General features: G+C 46.9%; 1 protein-coding gene across 1 annotated transcript in view; it reads right to left on the reverse strand.

Annotated features, from left to right (window-relative positions):
- Window positions 1-10,823, reverse strand: part of LOC115189846 (heat shock 70 kDa protein 14) — a 39,675-nt gene extending 28,852 nt beyond the window's left edge. Inside the window, exons 1-5 of the mRNA XM_029748370.1 lie at window positions 10,701-10,823; window positions 10,323-10,403; window positions 5,401-5,483; window positions 3,355-3,403; window positions 1,121-1,223 (exon numbers count right to left, since the gene is read on the reverse strand). Coding sequence (XP_029604230.1) covers window positions 1,121-1,223; window positions 3,355-3,403; window positions 5,401-5,483; window positions 10,323-10,403; window positions 10,701-10,793 — 409 coding nt within the window. The 5' untranslated portion in view covers window positions 10,794-10,823. The remainder of the gene's footprint in view (window positions 1-1,120; window positions 1,224-3,354; window positions 3,404-5,400; window positions 5,484-10,322; window positions 10,404-10,700) is intronic.
- Between the last annotated feature and the right edge of the window lie 8,583 nt (window positions 10,824-19,406).

The following is a 19,406-nucleotide window of genomic DNA, read 5'->3' on the forward strand; positions in this document are numbered from 1 at the left end:
CATCTTGTGTAGGATGAGGGATGGGAGGGATGGGGGGGGGGATGAGGGGGGGGCAGTGTGTTCTAACCATCATCTTGTGTAGGATGAGGGATGAGGGGGGGACAGTGTGTTCTAACCATCATCTTGTGTAGGATGAGGGATGGGGGGGGGCAGTGTGTTCTAACCATCATCTTGTGTAGGATGAGGGATGAGGGGGGGGGCAGTGTGTTCTAACCATCATCTTGTGTAGGATGAGGGATGGGGGGACGACTGTGTTCTAACCATCATCTTGTGTAGGATGAGGGATGGGGGGGATGGGGGGACGACAGTGTGTTCTAACCATCATCTTGTGTAGGATGAGGGATGGGGGGGGGACAGTGTGTTCTAACCATCATCTTGTGTAGGATGAGGGATGGGGGGGGGCAGTGTGTTCTAACCATCATCTTGTGTAGGACGAGGGATGAGGGGGGGGGGGCAGTGTGTTCTAACCATCATCTTGTGTAGGATGAGGGATGGGGGGGGACAGTGTGTTCTAACCATCATCTTGTGTAGGATGAGGGATGGGGGGGATGGGGGGGGCAGTGTGTTCTAACCATCATCTTGTGTAGGATGAGGGATGAGGGGGGGACAGTGTGTTCTAACCATCATCTTGTGTAGGATGAGGGATGGGGGGGATGGGGGGACGACAGTGTGTTCTAACCATCATCTTGTGTAGGATGAGGGATGGGGGGGATGGGGGGGGGCAGTGTGTTCTAACCATCATCTTGTGTAGGATGAGGGATGGGAGGGATGGGGGGGGATGAGGGGGGGGCAGTGTGTTCTAACCATCATCTTGTGTAGGATGAGGGATGAGGGGGGGGGACAGTGTGTTCTAACCATCATCTTGTGTAGGATGAGGGATGGGGGGGGGCAGTGTGTTCTAACCATCATCTTGTGTAGGATGAGGGATGAGGGGGGGGGGCAGTGTGTTCTAACCATCATCTTGTGTAGGATGAGGGATGGGGGGACGACTGTGTTCTAACCATCATCTTGTGTAGGATGAGGGATGGGGGGGATGGGGGGACGACAGTGTGTTCTAACCATCATCTTGTGTAGGATGAGGGATGGGGGGGGGATGGGGGGGACGACAGTGTGTTCTAACCTTTCATCTTGTGTAGGATGAGTTTGGCGACATCTTGTGGAGCCACATGTCTGGTCATCTCTCCAGTCATCTCATACACTGGTTTCTCTCCCTTGTTGACCAACTGAAACACATTAACGTGTTAATCCCCGATAACGTAGCGTTAGGTAGCCCGAGACGTGTTAATCCCTGATAACAGTGTTAGGTAGCCCGAGACGTGTTAATCCCCGATAACGTAGCCCGAGACGTGTTAATCCCCGATAACGTAGCGTTAGGTAGCCCGAGACCTGTTAATCCCCGATAACGTAGCGTTGGGTAGCCCGAGACGTGTTAATCCCCGATAATGTAGCGTTGGGTAGCCCGAGACGTGTTAATCCCCGATAACGTAGCGTTGGGTAGACCGAGACGTGTTAATCCCCGATAACGTAGCGTTGGGTAGACCGAGACGTGTTAATCCCCGATAACATAGCCTGAGACGTGTTAATCCCCGATAACGTAGCGTTGGGTAGCCCGAGACGTGTTAATCCCCGATAACGTAGCCTGAGACGTGTTAATCCCTGATAACGTAGCGTTGGGTAGCCCGAGACGTGTTAATCCCCGATAACGTAGCGTTGGGTAGCCCGAGACGTGTTAATCCCCGATAACGTAGCGTTGGGTAGCCCGAGACGTGTTAATCCCCGATAACGTAGCGTTGGGTAGCCCGAGACGTGTTAATCCCCGATAACGTAGCGTTGGGTAGCCCGAGACGTGTTAATCCCCGATAACGTAGCGTTGGGTAGCCCGAGACGTGTTAATCCCCGATAACGTAGCGTTGGGTAGCCCGAGACGTGTTAATCCCCGATAACGTAGCGTTGGGTAGCCCGAGACGTGTTAATCCCCGATAACGTAGCGTTGGGTAGCACGAGACGTGTTAATCCCCGATAACGTAGCGTTGGGTAGCCCGAGACGTGTTAATCCCTGATAACAGTGTTAGGTTGCCTGAGACGTGTTAATCCCTGATAACAGTGTTAGGTAGCCTGAGACCTGTTAATCCCCGATAACGTAGCCCGAGACGTGTTAATCCCCGATAACGTAGCCTGAGACGTGTTAATCCCCGATAACGTAGCCTGAGACGTGTTAATCCCTGATAACAGTGTTAGGTAGCCTGAGACCTGTTAATCCCCGATAACGTAGCCCGAGACGTGTTAATCCCCGATAACGTAGCGTTGGGTAGCCCGAGACGTGTTAATCCCGATAACGTAGCGTTGGGTAGCCCGAGACGTGTTAATCCCCGATAACGTAGCGTTGGGTAGACCGAGACGTGTTAATCCCCGATAACGTAGCGTTGGGTAGACCGAGACGTGTTAATCCCCGATAACGTAGCGTTGGGTAGACCGAGACGTGTTAATCCCCGATAACGTAGCGTTGGGTAGCCCGAGACGTGTTAATCCCCGATAACGTAGCGTTGGGTAGACCGAGACGTGTTAATCCCCGATAACGTAGCGTTGGGTAGACCGAGACGTGTTAATCCCCGATAACGTAGCGTTGGGTAGACCGAGACGTGTTAATCCCCGATAACGTAGTCTGAGACGTGTTAATCCCCGATAACGTAGCGTTGGGTAGCCCGAGACGTGTTAATCCCCGATAACGTAGCGTTGGGTAGCCCGAGACGTGTTAATCCCCGATAACGTAGCGTTGGGTAGCCCGAGACGTGTTAATCCCAGATAACGTAGCGTTGGGTAGCCCGAGACGTGTTAATCCCAGATAACGTAGCGTTGGGTAGCCCGAGACGTGTTAATCCCCGATAACGTAGCGTTGGGTAGACCGAGACGTGTTAATCCCCGATAACGTAGCGTTGGGTAGACCGAGACGTGTTAATCCCCGATAACGTAGTCTGAGACGTGTTAATCCCCGATAACGTAGCGTTGGGTAGCCCGAGACGTGTTAATCCCCGATAACGTAGCGTTGGGTAGCCCGAGACGTGTTAATCCCCGATAACGTAGCGTTGGGTAGCCCGAGACGTGTTAATCCCAGATAACGTAGCGTTGGGTAGCCCGAGACGTGTTAATCCCAGATAACGTAGCGTTGGGTAGCCCGAGACGTGTTAATCCCTGATAACAGTGTTAGGTAGCCTGAGACGTGTTAATCCCTGATAACAGTGTTAGGTAGCCTGAGACGTGTTAATCCCTGATAACAGTGTTAGGTAGCCTGAGACGTGTTAATCCCTGATAACAGTGTTAGGTCGTCTAATCGGGGGTAGAGGATTGTATACTCACAGGACATTTACTCTCAGCTTTATGCGTCTGCACCTCAGGATCCTCAAAGCTGCCGACAGGAAGAGGAAAAGGGTTAACTGCCTTTCCCTTTCCCAACCACTAGGCTACGCTGCCGCCCAACTGCCTTTCCCAACCACTAGGCTACGCTGCCGCCCAACTGCCTTTCCCAACCACTAGGCTACGCTGCCGCCCAACTGCCTTTCCCAACCACTAGGCTACGCTGCCGCCCAACTGCCTTTCCCAACCACTAGGCTACGCTGCCGCCCAACTGCCTTTCCCAACCACTAGGCTACGCTGCCGCCCAACTGCCTTTCCCAACCACTAGGCTACGCTGCCGCCCAACAGCGGGTCAACTGCCTTTCCCTTTCCTAACCACTAAGCTACACTGCCGCCCAACATTAGGAACATACAGTTGAAGTCAGAAGTTTACATACACTTTAGCCAAATACATTTAAACTCAGTTTTTCACAATTCCTGACATTTAATACAAGTAAAAATTTGCTGTCTTAGGATCACCACTTTATTTTAAGAATGTGTAATGTCAGAGTAATAGGAGAGAGAATAATTTATTTCAGCTTTTATTTCTTTCATCACATTCCCAGTGGGTCAGAAGCTTACATACACTCAATTAGTATTTGGTAGCATTGCCTTTAAATTGTTCAACTTGGGTCAAACGTTTCAGGTAGCCTTCCACAAGCTTCCCACAATAAGTTGGGTGAATTTTGGCCCATTCCTCCTGACAGAGCTGGTGTAACTGAGTCAGGTTTGTAGGCCTCTTTGCTCGCACACACTTTTTCAGTTCTGCCCACAAATTTTCTATAAGATTGAGGTCAGGGCTTTGTGATGGCCACTCCAAAACCTTGACTTTGTTGTCTTTAAGCCATTTTGCCACAGCTTTGGAAGTATGCTTGGGGTCATTGTCCATTTGGAAGACCCATTTGCAACCAAACTTTAACTTCCTGACTGATGTTTTGAGATGTTGCTGCAATATCCATAATTTTCCATCCTCATGATACCATCTATTTGTGAAGTGCACCAGTCCCTACTGCAGAAAAGCACCCCCACAACATGATGCTGCCACCCCCGTGCTTCACGGTTGGGATGGTGTTCTTCGGCTTGCAAACCTCCCCCTTTTTCCTCCAAACATAACGATGGTCATTATGGCCAAGCAGTTCTAATTTTGTTTCATCAGACCAGAGGACATTTCTCCAAAAAGTACGATCTTTGTCCCCATGTGCAGTTGCAAACCGTAGTCTGCCTTTTTTATGGCGGTTTTGAAGCAGTGGCTTCTTCCTTGCTGAGCTGCCTTTCAGGTTATGTCGATATAGGACTCGTTTTACTGTGGATATAGATACTTTTGTACCCGTTTCCTCCAGCATCTTCACAAGGTCCTTTGCTGTTGTTCTGGGATTGATTTGCACTTTTCGCACCAAAGTACATTCATCTCTAGGAGACAGAACGCGTCTCCTTCCTGAGCGGTATGACGGCTGTGTGGTCCCATGGTGTTTATACTTGCGTACTATTGTTAGTACAGATGAACGTGGTACCTTCAGGCATTTGGAAATTGCTCCCAAGGATGAACCAGACTTGTGGAGGTCTACAGTTTTTTTTCTGAGGTCTTGGCTGATTTCTTTTGATTTTCCCATGATGTCAAGCAAAGAGGCACTGAGTTTGAAGGTAGGCCTTGAAATACATCCACAGGTACACCTCCAATTGACTCAAATGATGTCAATTAGCCTATCAGAAGCTTCAAAAGCCATGACATTTTCTGGAATTTTCCAAGCTGATTAAAAGGCACAGTCAACTAAGTGCATGTAAACTTGTGACCCACTGGATTTGTGATACAGTGAATTATAAGTGAAATAATCTGTCTGTAAATAATTGTTGGAAAAATTACTTGTGTCATGCACACAGTAGATGTCCTAACCGACTTGCCAAAACTATAGTTTGTTAACAAGAAATTTGTGGAGTGGTTGAAAAACCAGTTTTAATGACTCCAACCTGAGTATGTAAACGTCCTACTTCACCTGTAATACAGACACTCACCTCCTTCCCAGCACCTGTTTGACTTTAACCACCGTGTTGGCTGCGTTCCGGACACGGCCCTGCTTAGCCGCAATCCCTACTATCTGCAGGGTAGAGAGAGAGAGAGAGAGATGAAGGATAGGACAGACGAGTGAATCCCTACTATCTGCAGGGCAGAGAGAGAGAGATGAGGGAGATGAGAGGACAGGACAGACGGGTGAGCAGGGAGGTGGAAGGGGGTTACAGTGTGAGATGACAGAGACAGGGATAGGACAGAGGGAGGGATAGGACAGAGGGAGGGAGGGAGGGAGGGAGGGATGGGACAGAGGGAGGAAGGGATGGGATGGGACAGAGGGAGAGATAGGACAGAGGGAGAGATGGGACAGAGGGATGGGACAGAGGGAGAGATAGGACAGAGGGATGGGACGGGACAGAGGGAGAGATAGGACAGAGGGAGGGAGGGATGGGACAGAGGGAGGGAGGGATGGGACAGAGGGAGGGAGGGATGGGACAGAGGGAGGGAGGGATGGGACGGGACAGAGGGAGGGAGGGATGAGATAGGAGGGAGGGAGGGAGGGGACGGAGGGAGGGAGGGGACAGAGGGAGGGAGGGATGGGACAGAGGGAGGGAGGGATGGGACAGAGGGAGGGAGGGATGGGACAGAGGGAGGGAGGGAGGGATGGGACAGAGGGAGGGAGGGATGGGACAGAGGGAGGGAGGGATGGGACAGAGGGAGGGAGGGATGGGACAGAGGGAGGGAGGGATGGGACAGAGGGAGGGAGGGAGGGAGGGGACAGAAGGAGGGAGGGACAGAGGGAGGGACGGAGGGAGGGGACAGAAGGAGGGAGGGGACAGAGGGAGGGACGGAGGGAGGGAGGGGACAGAAGGAGGGAGGGGACAGAGGGAGGGGACAGAAGGAGGGAGGGGACAGAAGGAGGGAGGGGACAGAGGGGACAGAGGGAGGGAGGGGACAGAGGGAGGGAGGGGACAGAGGGAGGGACGGGACAGAGGGAGGGAGGGACGGGACAGAGGGAGGGACGGGACAGGGGGAGGACATCATGACCAGAGATATGATCCTACATGCTCTGCACACCACCACAGTAATAACAGGTTTCTCTATCGTTTGAGGTCAATAATACTAATTATACTTCAAAATATAAAATGTAACATGCAACAATTTTACTGAGATATGGTTCATACAAGGAAATGAGTCAACTGAAATAACGTAATTGAGCCCTAATCTATGGATTTCACATGACTGGGCAGGGGTGCAGACATGGGTGGGCATAGGCCCACCCACTGGGGAGCCAGGCCCAGCCAATCAGAATGAGTTTTCCCCACAGAGAGGCTTTATTACAGACTGAAAAAAGCTCACTAACAGGGATGTAAACATAATTTGAGATGTGTGTGAATTGAACATTTCTGGCATCTTATTTCAGCTCATGAAATAGGCACAAGTGGTTTTTCCATCCCTCGCAGTCTGAGAGTTGAGAACTGGTCGCGGTTTGCTGATGTCAACATTGTGAACAAAGTGCCCCATGGTGGAGGTGGGGTTATGGTATGGGCCCCATGGTGGAGGTGGGGTTATGGTATGGGCCCCATGGTGGAGGTGGGGTTATGGTATGGGCCCCATGGTGGAGGTGGGGTTATGGTATGGGCCCCATGGTGGAGGTGGGGTTATGGTATGGACAGGCATAAGCTAGACAAACACAATTGCCAACCTAGGCGAGACCCAAAAACGCACTCCCAGCAAAACTAGAATAAGCCCAGTAAGCAGAATTACATTGAAAAGACGTGTAAAATAAGTATTTTCCAGACGTTGAAGTTAGACTCAATTAAGGCTCCGAATGACATTTTCCGTACCTTTAAAACATATTTTTCAGGATGTTGAAATATGTTTTTCCCCCAGATGTTGAAATCAGGCTCATTTTTGGTTTTAAATGAAAAATCAATGCTGGTCCATACTAGACAAAATCTGAACCAAACAAAGACCTCTATGATTGGTTCAAACTTGGTCCAGACCAAAAATCTTTGTCCGTGGAGGTTGAAATCAAGACCGGTCCAGACCGCACCAAATCTGAACCAAACAGACAACTATGAAAAAACACAATGTCTGTGGATATGGAACTTAAGGCAGGTCCAGACTACACCAAAAAAAGACATTGGCGTCGGTCCCTGCTAACTGGGGTGTAGCCTATAGCGGAGCCTATAGCGTTGCCTGAAATGTAATTTTATGAATGCCTCTGTTGTAAGCCTACCACCTGTAAAACACCAACAACAAAGAGGTCTGGCCAGGACCAATAAAAGACGTCATCTCGTGCTTACTGGGGTGCAGCCGACCATGTCGGCCTCAATGGAACTTTATGAACGCCCATCCATGTGGTAGGCCACCATTTGGAAAACAGGACTAATCAACTTGGCTATTTAAGCTCTGAATATCAGCTACCCAACTTTATCAGGAGCTCTTCAGCCTATTTGTAATGTTTTTACACAACGGGAAATAGTATTTTCCATTTCGCCATGATCAGCTTGTCAAATTGAAGGATACAAACTTCAAACCACTGATCAATGAGGTGAAACTCCAAGACAACAGTTGTGATTGTCCATTACATATTGACCATTTTACTTTGATCAGTCCTGTTTTTAGGATAAGTTGTTTGTTAACATGACAGCGTATGTTTCATTTGACTGGGCACCATTTAGGTCCGGCTATCTGATCGGAGAAACCAGCACGAAGTGTCCATCTCATTACATTGTATCTCCAGCCTGGAGGCGACAGAAAAGGACACATACTATTTCTAACAAATCCTAAATCTGCTACATGATTTAGCAGCGTTACGTCTCCAACAATACTCTGGAGAGGAGCGCGGCAGCGTTACGTCTCCAACAATACTCTGGAGAGGAGCGCGGCGACGTGACGTCTCCAACAATACTCTGGAGAGGAGCGCGGCAGCGTTACGTCTAGAACAATATTCTGGAGAGGAGCGCGGCAGCGTTACGTCTCCAACAATACTCTGGAGAGGAGCGCGGCAGCGTTACGTCTCCAACAATACTCTGGAGAGGAGCGCGGCAGCGTTACGCCTCCAACAATACTCTGGAGGAGCGCGGCAGCGTTACGTCTCCAACAATACTCTGGAGAGGAGCGCGGCAGCGTTACGCCTCCAACAATACTCTGGAGGAGCGCGGCGGCGGTACGTCTCCAACAATACTCTGGAGAGGAGGGCTGGGAATGAACAAGCTAAATATTTAGCGTCCCTGCCTTTGACAAAGTGGCCATTATTTATCACAGGGCTGCATCAGCGCTCACCTAGAAAGCCCTTATACCACTGGGTGAGAGAAATGGTCATTGTTTTTGGGCAGAATTATTTCAAATCAAATTATAACAGCACATGGCCTAGATGTGAGGTGTTATGTGTTGTTGGAGGTGCATCTTGGTCAGTTCAGCTCAGAAAATGCCACCCTTGTCAATCTACCACCACAGACGGGGCCTAATGAGCTGGCTGGCCGGCCGTGGTGTCGAGATCCTGAGGCCCATTGTCGTGCCATTCATCCGCCGCCATCACCTCATGTTTTAGTATGATCCTGCACAGCCTCATGTGGCAAGGATCTGTTAACAAGCTGACAGCTGAAAACATCCCAGTTCTTCAGTGGCCAGTATTCTCAGACATGTCACCCTATGAGCATGTTTGGGATGCTCTGGATAGACGTGTACGACAGCGTGTTCCAGTTCCCGCCAATATCCAGAAACTTCGCACAGCCATTGAAGAGGAGTGGGACAACATTCTGAAGGCCACCATCAACAGCCTGATCAACTCTATGCGAAAGAGATGTGTCATGCTGCATGAGGTAAATGGTGGTCACACCAGATGCTGACTGGTTCTGATCCAGACCCACTACCTTTTTAAAACAAGGTAACTTACCAGATGCATGTCTGTATTCCCAGTCATGTGAAATCCATAGATTAGGGCCTTATGAATTTATTCCCTTATATGAACTGTAACTCAGTAAAATCTTTGAAATTGTTGCATTTATATTTTTGAAAAGCTAGTCTGGTAAAGAGCTGCTTTTGTCTTAAAGGGGCATTGTCCTATTTCTAAAACAGGCTTGAAGGCATAAGGTAGCGTACATGTTAGTATGGTTCTCCGTATGGTAATAATGACACTGCATTTAATTTGCAAAGTGGTTTCTTGCATTATATAATACAATTTCAGTTACCTATTTGGCCAATTATGTTAGATAATGTCAAGGGATTTGAGCTTTCAGACAAGTAAAACACCAGTCCTAAAATGGTTAATGTCAGTCAAGCCATGCATTAGCCATTTTAATTGATCACAGTAAGGTACTTAATTGTTACCCAGATATGATATTGAGATCAAAACGGCTGCCTTGCAACTTTAAATTGGGTACAGCCTCAGCGTTCAGAGAGATTTAAAGGAAAGTCTTCGCTAGGAAGACCTGAAATCTGCACACTGGAGAAAGACATGAGGGATTGTACACAGGTGTTCGGCGCATGCTCGATAGCTAATTAGCACAGGTGGTCGTCTCTAGTCTTCCATCTGTTTCTGGAAACAAGCCCTAACTCCGCAGAGATACCGCCGTGCGGGAGCACTAACGTTATCAAGGTGTGTATCAACCTAACCTGTTCTTTATCGCTGATATGAAAGACAAGGGTTAGGGTTAACCCTAACGCGGAGATAGTGCTCCCGTTGATATGAAAGACAAGGTCCCTGTGCTCCAAAACCACCCCGCCTGTGAAGCATTTTAATGTTCAGACGGAGCATAAAACCCCTACAGGAGACGTCTTCCTTCGATGAGACAAAACCGCCTCCTAAAGTTTATTTTGTCCATCCCCACCAAATTGTATTGGTCACATACAAATATTTAGCAGATGTAACAGTTGAGCTAACTAAACTGAGACCTTATGTTAGCTCGTTGTATGCTACCTGTTCCGTGTCCCGGTAAGCCACCACCGCAGGAGTGACTCGGTCCCCGGCGTCATTGGCGACCACCTCCGCTCGGCCATCCTGCACAAAACACAACATTACTGTGAAAACCCTTCACCCTGCCTTCACCGCCCCGGCTTCACCACCCTGGCTTCACCGATAACAACATCTCAAACACCAAGCCAGTTATTTTATCGTTAGCTTGCTAGATGGCTAACACCGGTAGCCAACTCATTCACCATGCTAACATTGGCTAGCTACCGGTAACGTTGTCATGTTTAACCGGATCTTTGCGGACCTCCTAAATAAATCGCTTCATAACTGAAAAAAAAGAGACTAGTCCCACCACTAAAAACGTTAGTACAGGCAGCACAATACCTTAAAAATAGCTACACAGGCACATGTGTAGCCGAAATGTACTCCTATAGCCGCCATGCTTGTTGAGAAACTACTGCGAAGGTTAAAGTTCATTTGACTTTAAACCAATCAGAGTAACACGGTGCAGAAACTGACTCAATATTCAGCCAATCCGAGATGTTTCCTGAAACCAATCAGAAGAGGTCCTTGTGTCTGGCGTCAGCTGTTGTAGTCTGCATCCGGTACCGGAGAGTTGCTGCTGTTTCTTATTTTAACGTTTATTTAACTCGGCAACTCAGTTAACACATTCTTATGTACAATGACGGCCTCCAAAAGGCCTCCTGGGGGACTGGGATTAAAAATACATTAAATACAAATATAGGAATCCTGTCTAGTAGAGAGCCTCTATAGTTGGTTCTGTTGTGTAGTAGAGATCCTCTATAGCTGGTTATGTTGTGTAGTAGAGATCCTCTATAGCTGGTTATGTTGTGTAGTAGAGATCCTCTATAGCTGGTTCTGTTGTGTAGTAGAGATCCTCTATAGCTGGTTCTGTTGTGTAGTAGAGATCCTCTATAGCTGGTTCTGTTGTGTAGTAGAGATCCTCTATAGCTGGTTCTGTTGTGTAGTAGAGATCCTCTATAGCTGGTTCTGTTGTGTGGTAGAGATCCTCTATAGCTGGTTCTGTTGTGTAGTGGATATCCTCTATAGCTGGTTCTGTTGTGTATTAGAGATCCTCTATAGCTGGTTCTGTTGTGTAGTAGAGATCCTCTATAGCTGGTTCTGTTGGTTCTGTTGTGTAGTAGAGATCCTCTATAGTTGGTTCTGTTGGTTTTGTTGTGTAGTAGAGATCCTCTATAGCTGGTTCTGTTGTGTAGTAGATATCCTCTATAGTTGGTTCTGTTGTGTAGTAGAGATCCTCTATAGTTGGTTCCGTTGTGTAGTAGAGATCCTCTATAGCTGGTTCTGTTGTGTAGTAGAGATCCTCTATAGCTGGTTCTGTTGTGTAGTAGAGATCCTCTATAGTTGGTTGTGTAGTGGAGATCCTCTATAGCTGGTTCTGTTGTGTAGTAGAGAGCCTCTATAGTTGGTTGTGTAGTGGAGATCCTCTATAGCTGGTTCTGTTGTGTAGTAGAGAGCCTCTATAGTTGGTTCTGTTGTGTAGTAGAGATCCTCTATAGTTGGTTGTGTAGTAGAGATCCTCTATAGTTGGTTCTGTTGTGTAGTAGAGATCCTCTATAGTTGGTTCTGTTGTGTAGTAGAGATCCTCTATAGTTGGTTATACAGTTGAAGTCAGAAGTTTACATACACTTTGGTTGAAGTCATTAACTCGTTTTTCAACCACTCCACAAATGTCTTGTTCACAAACTATAGTTTTGGCAAGTCGGTTAGGACATCTACTTTGTTCATGACACAAGTCATTTTTCCAACAATTGTTTAGACCTGCAGGTCACCTTCTTGGTTCTCGAAGACCAGAGGATTCAGTGGAATTACAACATGTTGCTGTAGATGTACTACAATAACTTACTGTTTATAAATAACAGCAATTTGCTGTATTTTTAGAGTACATGTACACCTTCCTGATTACAATATATTGTGCATCTATTTTACAGTAATTACTTGTATGTACGAAATTTACAGGATTTACATGGCAACTCGAATTGCCGATTATTTCACTTATAATTCACTGTATCACTATTCCAGTGGGTCAGAAGTTGACTGTGCCTTTAAACGGCTTGGAAAATTCCAGAAAATGATGTCATGGCTTTAGAAGCTTCTGATAGGAAAATGGACATAATTTGAGTCAATTGGAGGTGTACCTGTGGACGCATTTCAAGGCCTACCTTCAAACTCAGTGCCTCTTTGCTTGACATCATGGGAAAATCAAAAGAAATCAGCCAATACCTCAGAAAAAAAATGTAGACCTCCACAAGTCTGGTTCATCCTTGGTAGTAATTTCCAAATGCCTGAAGGTACCACGTTCATCTGTACAAACAATAATACGCAAGTATAAACACCATGGGACCACGCAGCCGTCATACCGCTCAGGAAGGAGACGCGTTCTGTCTCCTAGAGATGAATGTACTTTGGTGCGAAAAGTGCAAATCAATCCCAGAACAACAGCAAATGACCTTGTAAAGATGCTGGAGGAAGCGTTTGCGAAGATGCTGGAGGAAACAGGTACAAAAGTATCTATATCCACAGTAAAACGAGTCCTATATCGACATAACCTGAAAGGCCGCTCAGCAAGGAAGAAGCCACTGCTGCAAACTGCACATGGGGACAAAGATTGTACTTTTTTGAGAAATGTCCTCAGGTCTGATGAAACAAAAATAGAACTGTTTGGCCATAATGACCATAGTTATGTTTGGAGGAAAAAGGGGGAGGCTTGCAAGCCGAAGAACACCATCCCAACCGTGAAGCACGGGGGTGGCAGCATCATGTTGTGGGGGTGCTTTGCTGCAGGAGGGACTGCTGCACTTCACAAAATAGATGGCCTCATGAGAAAGGAAAATTATGTGGATATATTGCAGCAACATCTCAATACATCAGTCAGGAAGTTAAAGCTTGGTCACAAATGGGTCTTCCAAATGGACAATGACCCCAAGCATACTTCCAAAGTTGTGGCAAAATGGCAGGACATCAAAGTCAAGGTATTGGAGTGGCCATCACAAATCCCTGACCTCAATCTTATAGAAAATTTGTGGGCAGAATTGAAAAAGTGTGTGCGAGCAAAGAGGCCAACAAACCTGACTCAGTTACACCAGCTCTGTCAGGAGGAATGGGCCAAAATTCACCCAACTGATTGTGGGAAGCTTGTGGAAGGCTACCCAAAACGTTTGTCCCAAGTTGAACAATTTAAAGGCAACGCTACCAAATACTAATTGAGTGTATGTAAGCTTCTGACCCACTGGTAATGTGATGAAAGAAATTAAAGCTGAAATAAATAATTCTCTCTACTATTACTCTGACATTTCACATTCTTAAAATAAAGTGGTGATCCTAACTGACCTAAGACAGCGAATTTTTACTCTGATTAAATGTCAGGAATTGTGAAAAACTGAGTTTAAATGTATTTGGCTAAGGTGTATGTTAACTTCCGACTCCAACTGTGTGTAAATGTGATGTTTCCATTTTTTTGTTTTTTAAACACTTTCCAAAAATTCAAAAAGACAGTTTTGCTTTGTTATTCTGGGGTATTGTGTGTAGATTGAGGGGGGAAAAAACAATTGTGTTAATTTTAGAATAAGGCTGTAACGTCACAAAATGTGGAAAAAGTCAAGGGGTCTGAATACTTGTATAATGCACTGTAGGTGCACTGCACTCCTATATGATTAATTTAGAGTTATTAATTAATCATTCACAATTTGACAAGCACTCGATTTTCCCAGCGGCATCCCCTTTGTGTGGCCGTAATGCAACCTAAAGAATTCCATGTCTTTTGTGGCCGTTGTGCCCTTGGGCTAGATATAATAATTATAGTTCCCTTCTCCCTGAGTGCTGCGTGCTCCAAAGCACTCCTCACTCACATGGCTCTCCATCACTCGACTGGTTCTTTCTCACAGGCTACTAGTGAAAACAGACAGATTGGGGACGCAACTGTATGCGTCCTGATCCAATTCCAAGGTGCATATTGAAGATATTGAAAACTGTCCACATTTACTTTTCATCAGCCAACAAGATGAGTAGGCCTAACAAACAGCAAAAGCACTAGCCTGTCAATCTACTATCCCCCATAGTACAAAAGTTGACCTATTATACTCTGAGTGAGAAATACAATTACAAAACATAGTCTGGGACAGTTGTGGGATGTGATAGATCCCACATTAATACAACCAGTAGCATCAAAAAACCGTTTTGAAGCAATGAGGCTGACACAACAGATCAGAACGTTCAGCTTAAAATGTTAATAAACTGTTTGTCACAACATCCACAGAAGGGGGCGCCTCTCCTCGGTCGAGCGGCGCTCGGCGGTCGTCGTCGCCGGCCTACTAGCTGCCACCGATCTGTGTTTCAGTGTCTATTAGTTATGTCTGTTTTTGTTTGCACCTGTTTTGTGTTTGTCATTAGTGGGGGGGTTATTTAGTCTGTCTGTGTTTAGCTAGGATTTGTGCGGGATTGTTCGTTGTTACGTGTGGTGTTACGTTGATTGTCTAGGCATTAGGGTTGTCGGGCTGTGCCCCGTCTGCCTTTTGTGCGGAGCTTCTTTTATTCATTCTTTCTGACTGTTATGCTCCCAGCTGTATATGAATCTTGGACTTATTAAATTAAGTTTGTTCTCACGGACCTCCGTCTCCTGCGCTTGACTCACTCCTTAAACTGTTCATTCCGCTCGTGACACTGTTAGATTATTTATTCACATTATCAGCGAAGCAATGCACACCCGGCAGGAGGCTAGAAGTTCTATTAGCTGAAAAACACCATGATCAAAAGTGACCGCAAATGGGATTATGCAGGTAATGCTTTTATTATAAAGGTGCATTTTTATGGTGAAAATGATCTTCCTCAAACTGGAAACTCACACACTGTTTATGTGTACCAGTTAGGCTCTTGTAAAGCGAATTAATCTGCTTAATTTTAGGAATTTATTTGGCCACTTTAGTTGTGATACAACCCTTATCAAAACATATAGGCCTATGAGCTAGGCTACATGAGGTGTGATTTGAAAAAGTTGCAAAAAAAGGCATTGTTTCTTGAGTATCACATAACTCTTGGCGTACAGATAAGAGCCGTTTGGGTGTGACCGCAGCATGTGAGACATCCCATGGTTTTACTAACTGCAGGAAGTCAGCTGTATGGAAACTTGCAGAATGGATCATATTATAGTGTGAACTGTGACGAACGCAGTTATATGGTGCTATCTTATATCTGCATAGACTAACCAATCGCCTTGTACACATTATGTTCCGCCCTTGTTTCCACCCAACTGCTAAACTGCCACGAAAACAGAGGTTGTACTGCCTATAAAAGCAGAGAGCCAACTCTGTTTGTTGGGCTTTCAACTCAACTGTTGAAAGCCCATTTTGGCAAATCTTATAAAGTTGCTGTTTGAAGAAATCTACATTCTCTTTTCTTTTGGTTGAATTTCCACCACAGTCTCAAATATGAACACTGCCCATATCCACTCGTGCAGAGAAAAGATGTAGCTCGGTTTTGGTAACCTTTCCAAAGCCTTGCACTTCCTTTGTCTGACTTTTGTTTCTCACTATCTGTGAATGTTTGAGTGCTGAGAACACTTGTTCCTCTTGGTCTCCCTACATTTGGATGAACGGAGAGCATAGAAAGGATTGCAGGTGATCTCTGCTTCCATCAACATAAAAGTAGCAACGTCCAGGAAACTGGGGAGTTCTTGACTGTTGTTCAAGGTTTAGGTAACTTGTCTGTTCTACTGAGAAACTGCCCAGTCAGGGAGTTTTTAACTAGCTTCTGATTCTCTTCAGTCATTTAATATCTGAAGACCTTTAACATGAGCTACAGCATCCTGACAGGCATTCCAAAAATCTGAAAGTCTGAGTCCTACAGCGTCCTTAGGTTGATGTTTGCAAGCTTTTCTCTAAATCCCCTCTGTATGACAAATGGCTGGCCATATCTATGGTTGAGTTTGTTCCCCGCATCTTTGTAGGCCTCGTCATCATTTCTGTAGAAAGTACCATCCAGGGTCTTACGAGCCGGGCCGAAGCTTTCCACTCAAATAATTGAATCCCCATTGAATACAAATGGCTCTGGCATTGGAAGTCAGGGCTATGCTATCTTGGAAGGCTTGAGCCAGAGAAGTCCCCATGAGGTGATGATGCTGGGGCATTGTAAGGTTGTTGGGTAGTAGTTGGAGATGTATGTTGTTCTTCAGTAATGTTGTCGGCAGTTTGGAAGCTAGTTTCCCATACTACCTCCTGGTTGTAGGCCTCCAAAACCTGGCCCGAGCTGCCCTTACGTCTCTTTGTCTGTAATCGTTACAACTCACATTTCTGAGCTTCAAGATCCTTCCTTTGTTTCCTTTTTGTTTCTTTTCCTCCAGCAACACTTCCTCCTAAACTTCCTGGCAGCTCCGCTGCTGCGTCTGCACGTTTGGCTGCCATATATAAGGCTATGGAGTGATGGCTGGACTGAACTCTGGGCTTGTGATTCATTTGTGAGACAGTAGATCCGTAAATGGAGCAAGCGTAGTCGGATCAAGTAAATCTGCTGTAACTGCCTCACATGGGTCAACAAGACGCCTTAACTCAGTTGACGGTGTGATCTCGAATTTCAAGATAGACGATCATGACATCCTCCTTTTCCTTTCTCCAATGTGTGGATCAGAAATGCCAGCTGGCGCGCTAACGTCTGACTTTAGCTGCTCTCTTACTTTGCGGGCTTGGATCTTCCATTGGTCATACATGGAGATGAGTCTTTTTATTCATTTTTCTGTGCCTCTTCTCTTTGCAATGCATTTTGTATGTCGGGATCTTTGGTCGGACAGAGATTTGAAGGCCTTGAGGTTCCTCGTAGACATCTTGAAGTTGATCTTGGTCATTTACGGCTTGAATTTGTTCCTCTAGGCGATGTCTCTCTGTAGTCTCCATTTAATTTCCTTAAGCTCTTGAATTTCGTGTTGAAAACATTTAATCTGCTTCTCTAACTCTCCTAAAATTGAAGGAGAGGTGACTGACTGCCATTTTAAATTTAATTTACAATGAACTTGTGATAGAATAATTTGTATGTTTAAGATAATGACTAAAGTATTCCACCCTGAAACCATATAATTGTATGAAATGTGTTAAGAGTCATAATTCAATAATGTGTGTGACTAGGCCATTGTTTTACTATTTCGCAATATGAGCTGGGTATAGTTTGCAACATTCAAGGACAACTGAACTGTCGACTTGTGATAACGTTGAAACTAATAACTGGAAAGAGGCCTCCCCACCCTAGGGAGGAGAAAAACTGTTAGAAACGGCTTGCAGAAGATGATGAAACGTGTTGCAGAAGGGTGATAAACAATGTATGTGAACTGTGGAAAAATACAGCCCACCTAAAGAGAGGTGGAGTTTCTACTGGTGTGTGTGTGTGTGTGTGTGTGTGTGTGTGTGTGTGTACGACCCTGCCTCACAGAGTACGACCCTGCCTCACACAGGAAGCGGCGCAGGTCCTAATCCAGGAACTTGTCATCTCCCGTCTGGATTACTGCAACTCACTGTTGGCGGGGCTCCCTGCTTGTGCCATTAAACCCCTACAACTCATCCAGAACGCCGCAGCCCGTCTGGTGTTCAACCTTCCCAAGTTCTCTCACGTCACCCCGCTCCTCCGCACACTCCACTGGCTTCCAGTTGAAGCTCGCATGCGCTACAAGACCATGGTGCTTGCCTACGGAGCTGTGAGGGGAACGGCACCTCCGTACCTTCAGGCTCTGATCAGTCCCTACACCCAAAGAAGGGCACTGCGTTCATCCACCTCTGGCCTGCTTGCCTCCCTACCTCTGCGGAAGCACAGTTCCCGCTCTGTTCAGTCAAAACTGTTCGCTGCTCTGGCACCCCAATGGTGGAACAAGCTCCCTCCCTCACACCTGAAACCCCACCTCTTTAAGGAATACCTGGGATAGGATAAAGTACATTTACATTTAAGTCATTTAGCAGACGCTCTTATCCAGAGCGACTTACAAATTGGTGCATTCACCTTATGATATCCAGTGGAACAACCACTTTACAATAGTGCATCTAAATCTTTTGAGGGGGGGGGGGTTAGAAGGATTACTTTATCCTATCCCAGGTATTCCTTAAAGAGGTGGGGTTTCAGGTGTCTCCGGAAGGTGGTGATTGACTCCGCTGTCCTGGCGTCGTGAGGGAGTTTGTTCCACCATTGGGGTGCCAGAGCAGCGAACAGTTTTGACTGGGCTGAGCGGGAACTGTGCTTCCTCAGAGGTAGGGAGGCGAGCAGGCCAGAGGTGGATGAACGCAGTGCCCTTGTTTGGGTGTAGGGCCTGATCAGAGCCTGAAGGTACGGAGGTGCCGTTCCCCTCACAGCTCCGTAGGCAAGCACCATGGACTTGTAGCGCATGCGAGCTTCAACTGGAAGCCAGTGGAGAGAGCGGAGGAGCGGGGTGACGTGAGAGAACTTGGGAAGGTTGAACACCAGACGGGCTGTGGCGTTCTGGATGAGTTGTAGGGGTTTAATGGCACAGGCAGGGAGCCCAGCCAACAGCGAGTTGCAGTAATCCAGACGGGAGATGACAAGTGCCTGGACTAGGACCTGCGCCGCTTCCTGTGTGAGGCAGGGTCATACGCTGCGAATGTTGTAGAGCATGAACCTACAGGATCGGGTCACCGCCTTGATGTTAGTGGAGAACGACAGGGTGTTGTCCAGGGTCACGCCAAGGTTCTTAGCACTCTGGGAGGAGGACACAAGGGAGTTGTCAACCGTGATGGTGAGATCATGGAACGGGCAGTCCTTCCCCGGGAGGAAGAGCAGCTCCATCTTGCCGAGGTTCAGCTTGAGGTGGTGAGCCGTCATCCACACTGATATGTCTGCCAGACATGCAGAGATGCGATTCGCCACCTGGTTATCAGAAGGGGGAAAGGAGAAGATTAATTGTGTGTCGTCTGCGTAGCAATGATAGGAGAGACCATGTGAGGATATGACCGAGCCAAGTGACTTGGTGTATAGTGAGAATAGGAGAGGGCCTAGAACAAAGCCCTGGGGGACACCAGTGGTGAGAGCACGTGGTGCGGAGACAGATTCTCGCCACGCCACCTC

The sequence above is a fragment of the Salmo trutta genome, unplaced genomic scaffold, assembly GCF_901001165.1.
Source record: "Salmo trutta unplaced genomic scaffold, fSalTru1.1, whole genome shotgun sequence".
Classification (NCBI taxonomy): domain Eukaryota; kingdom Metazoa; phylum Chordata; class Actinopteri; order Salmoniformes; family Salmonidae; genus Salmo; species Salmo trutta.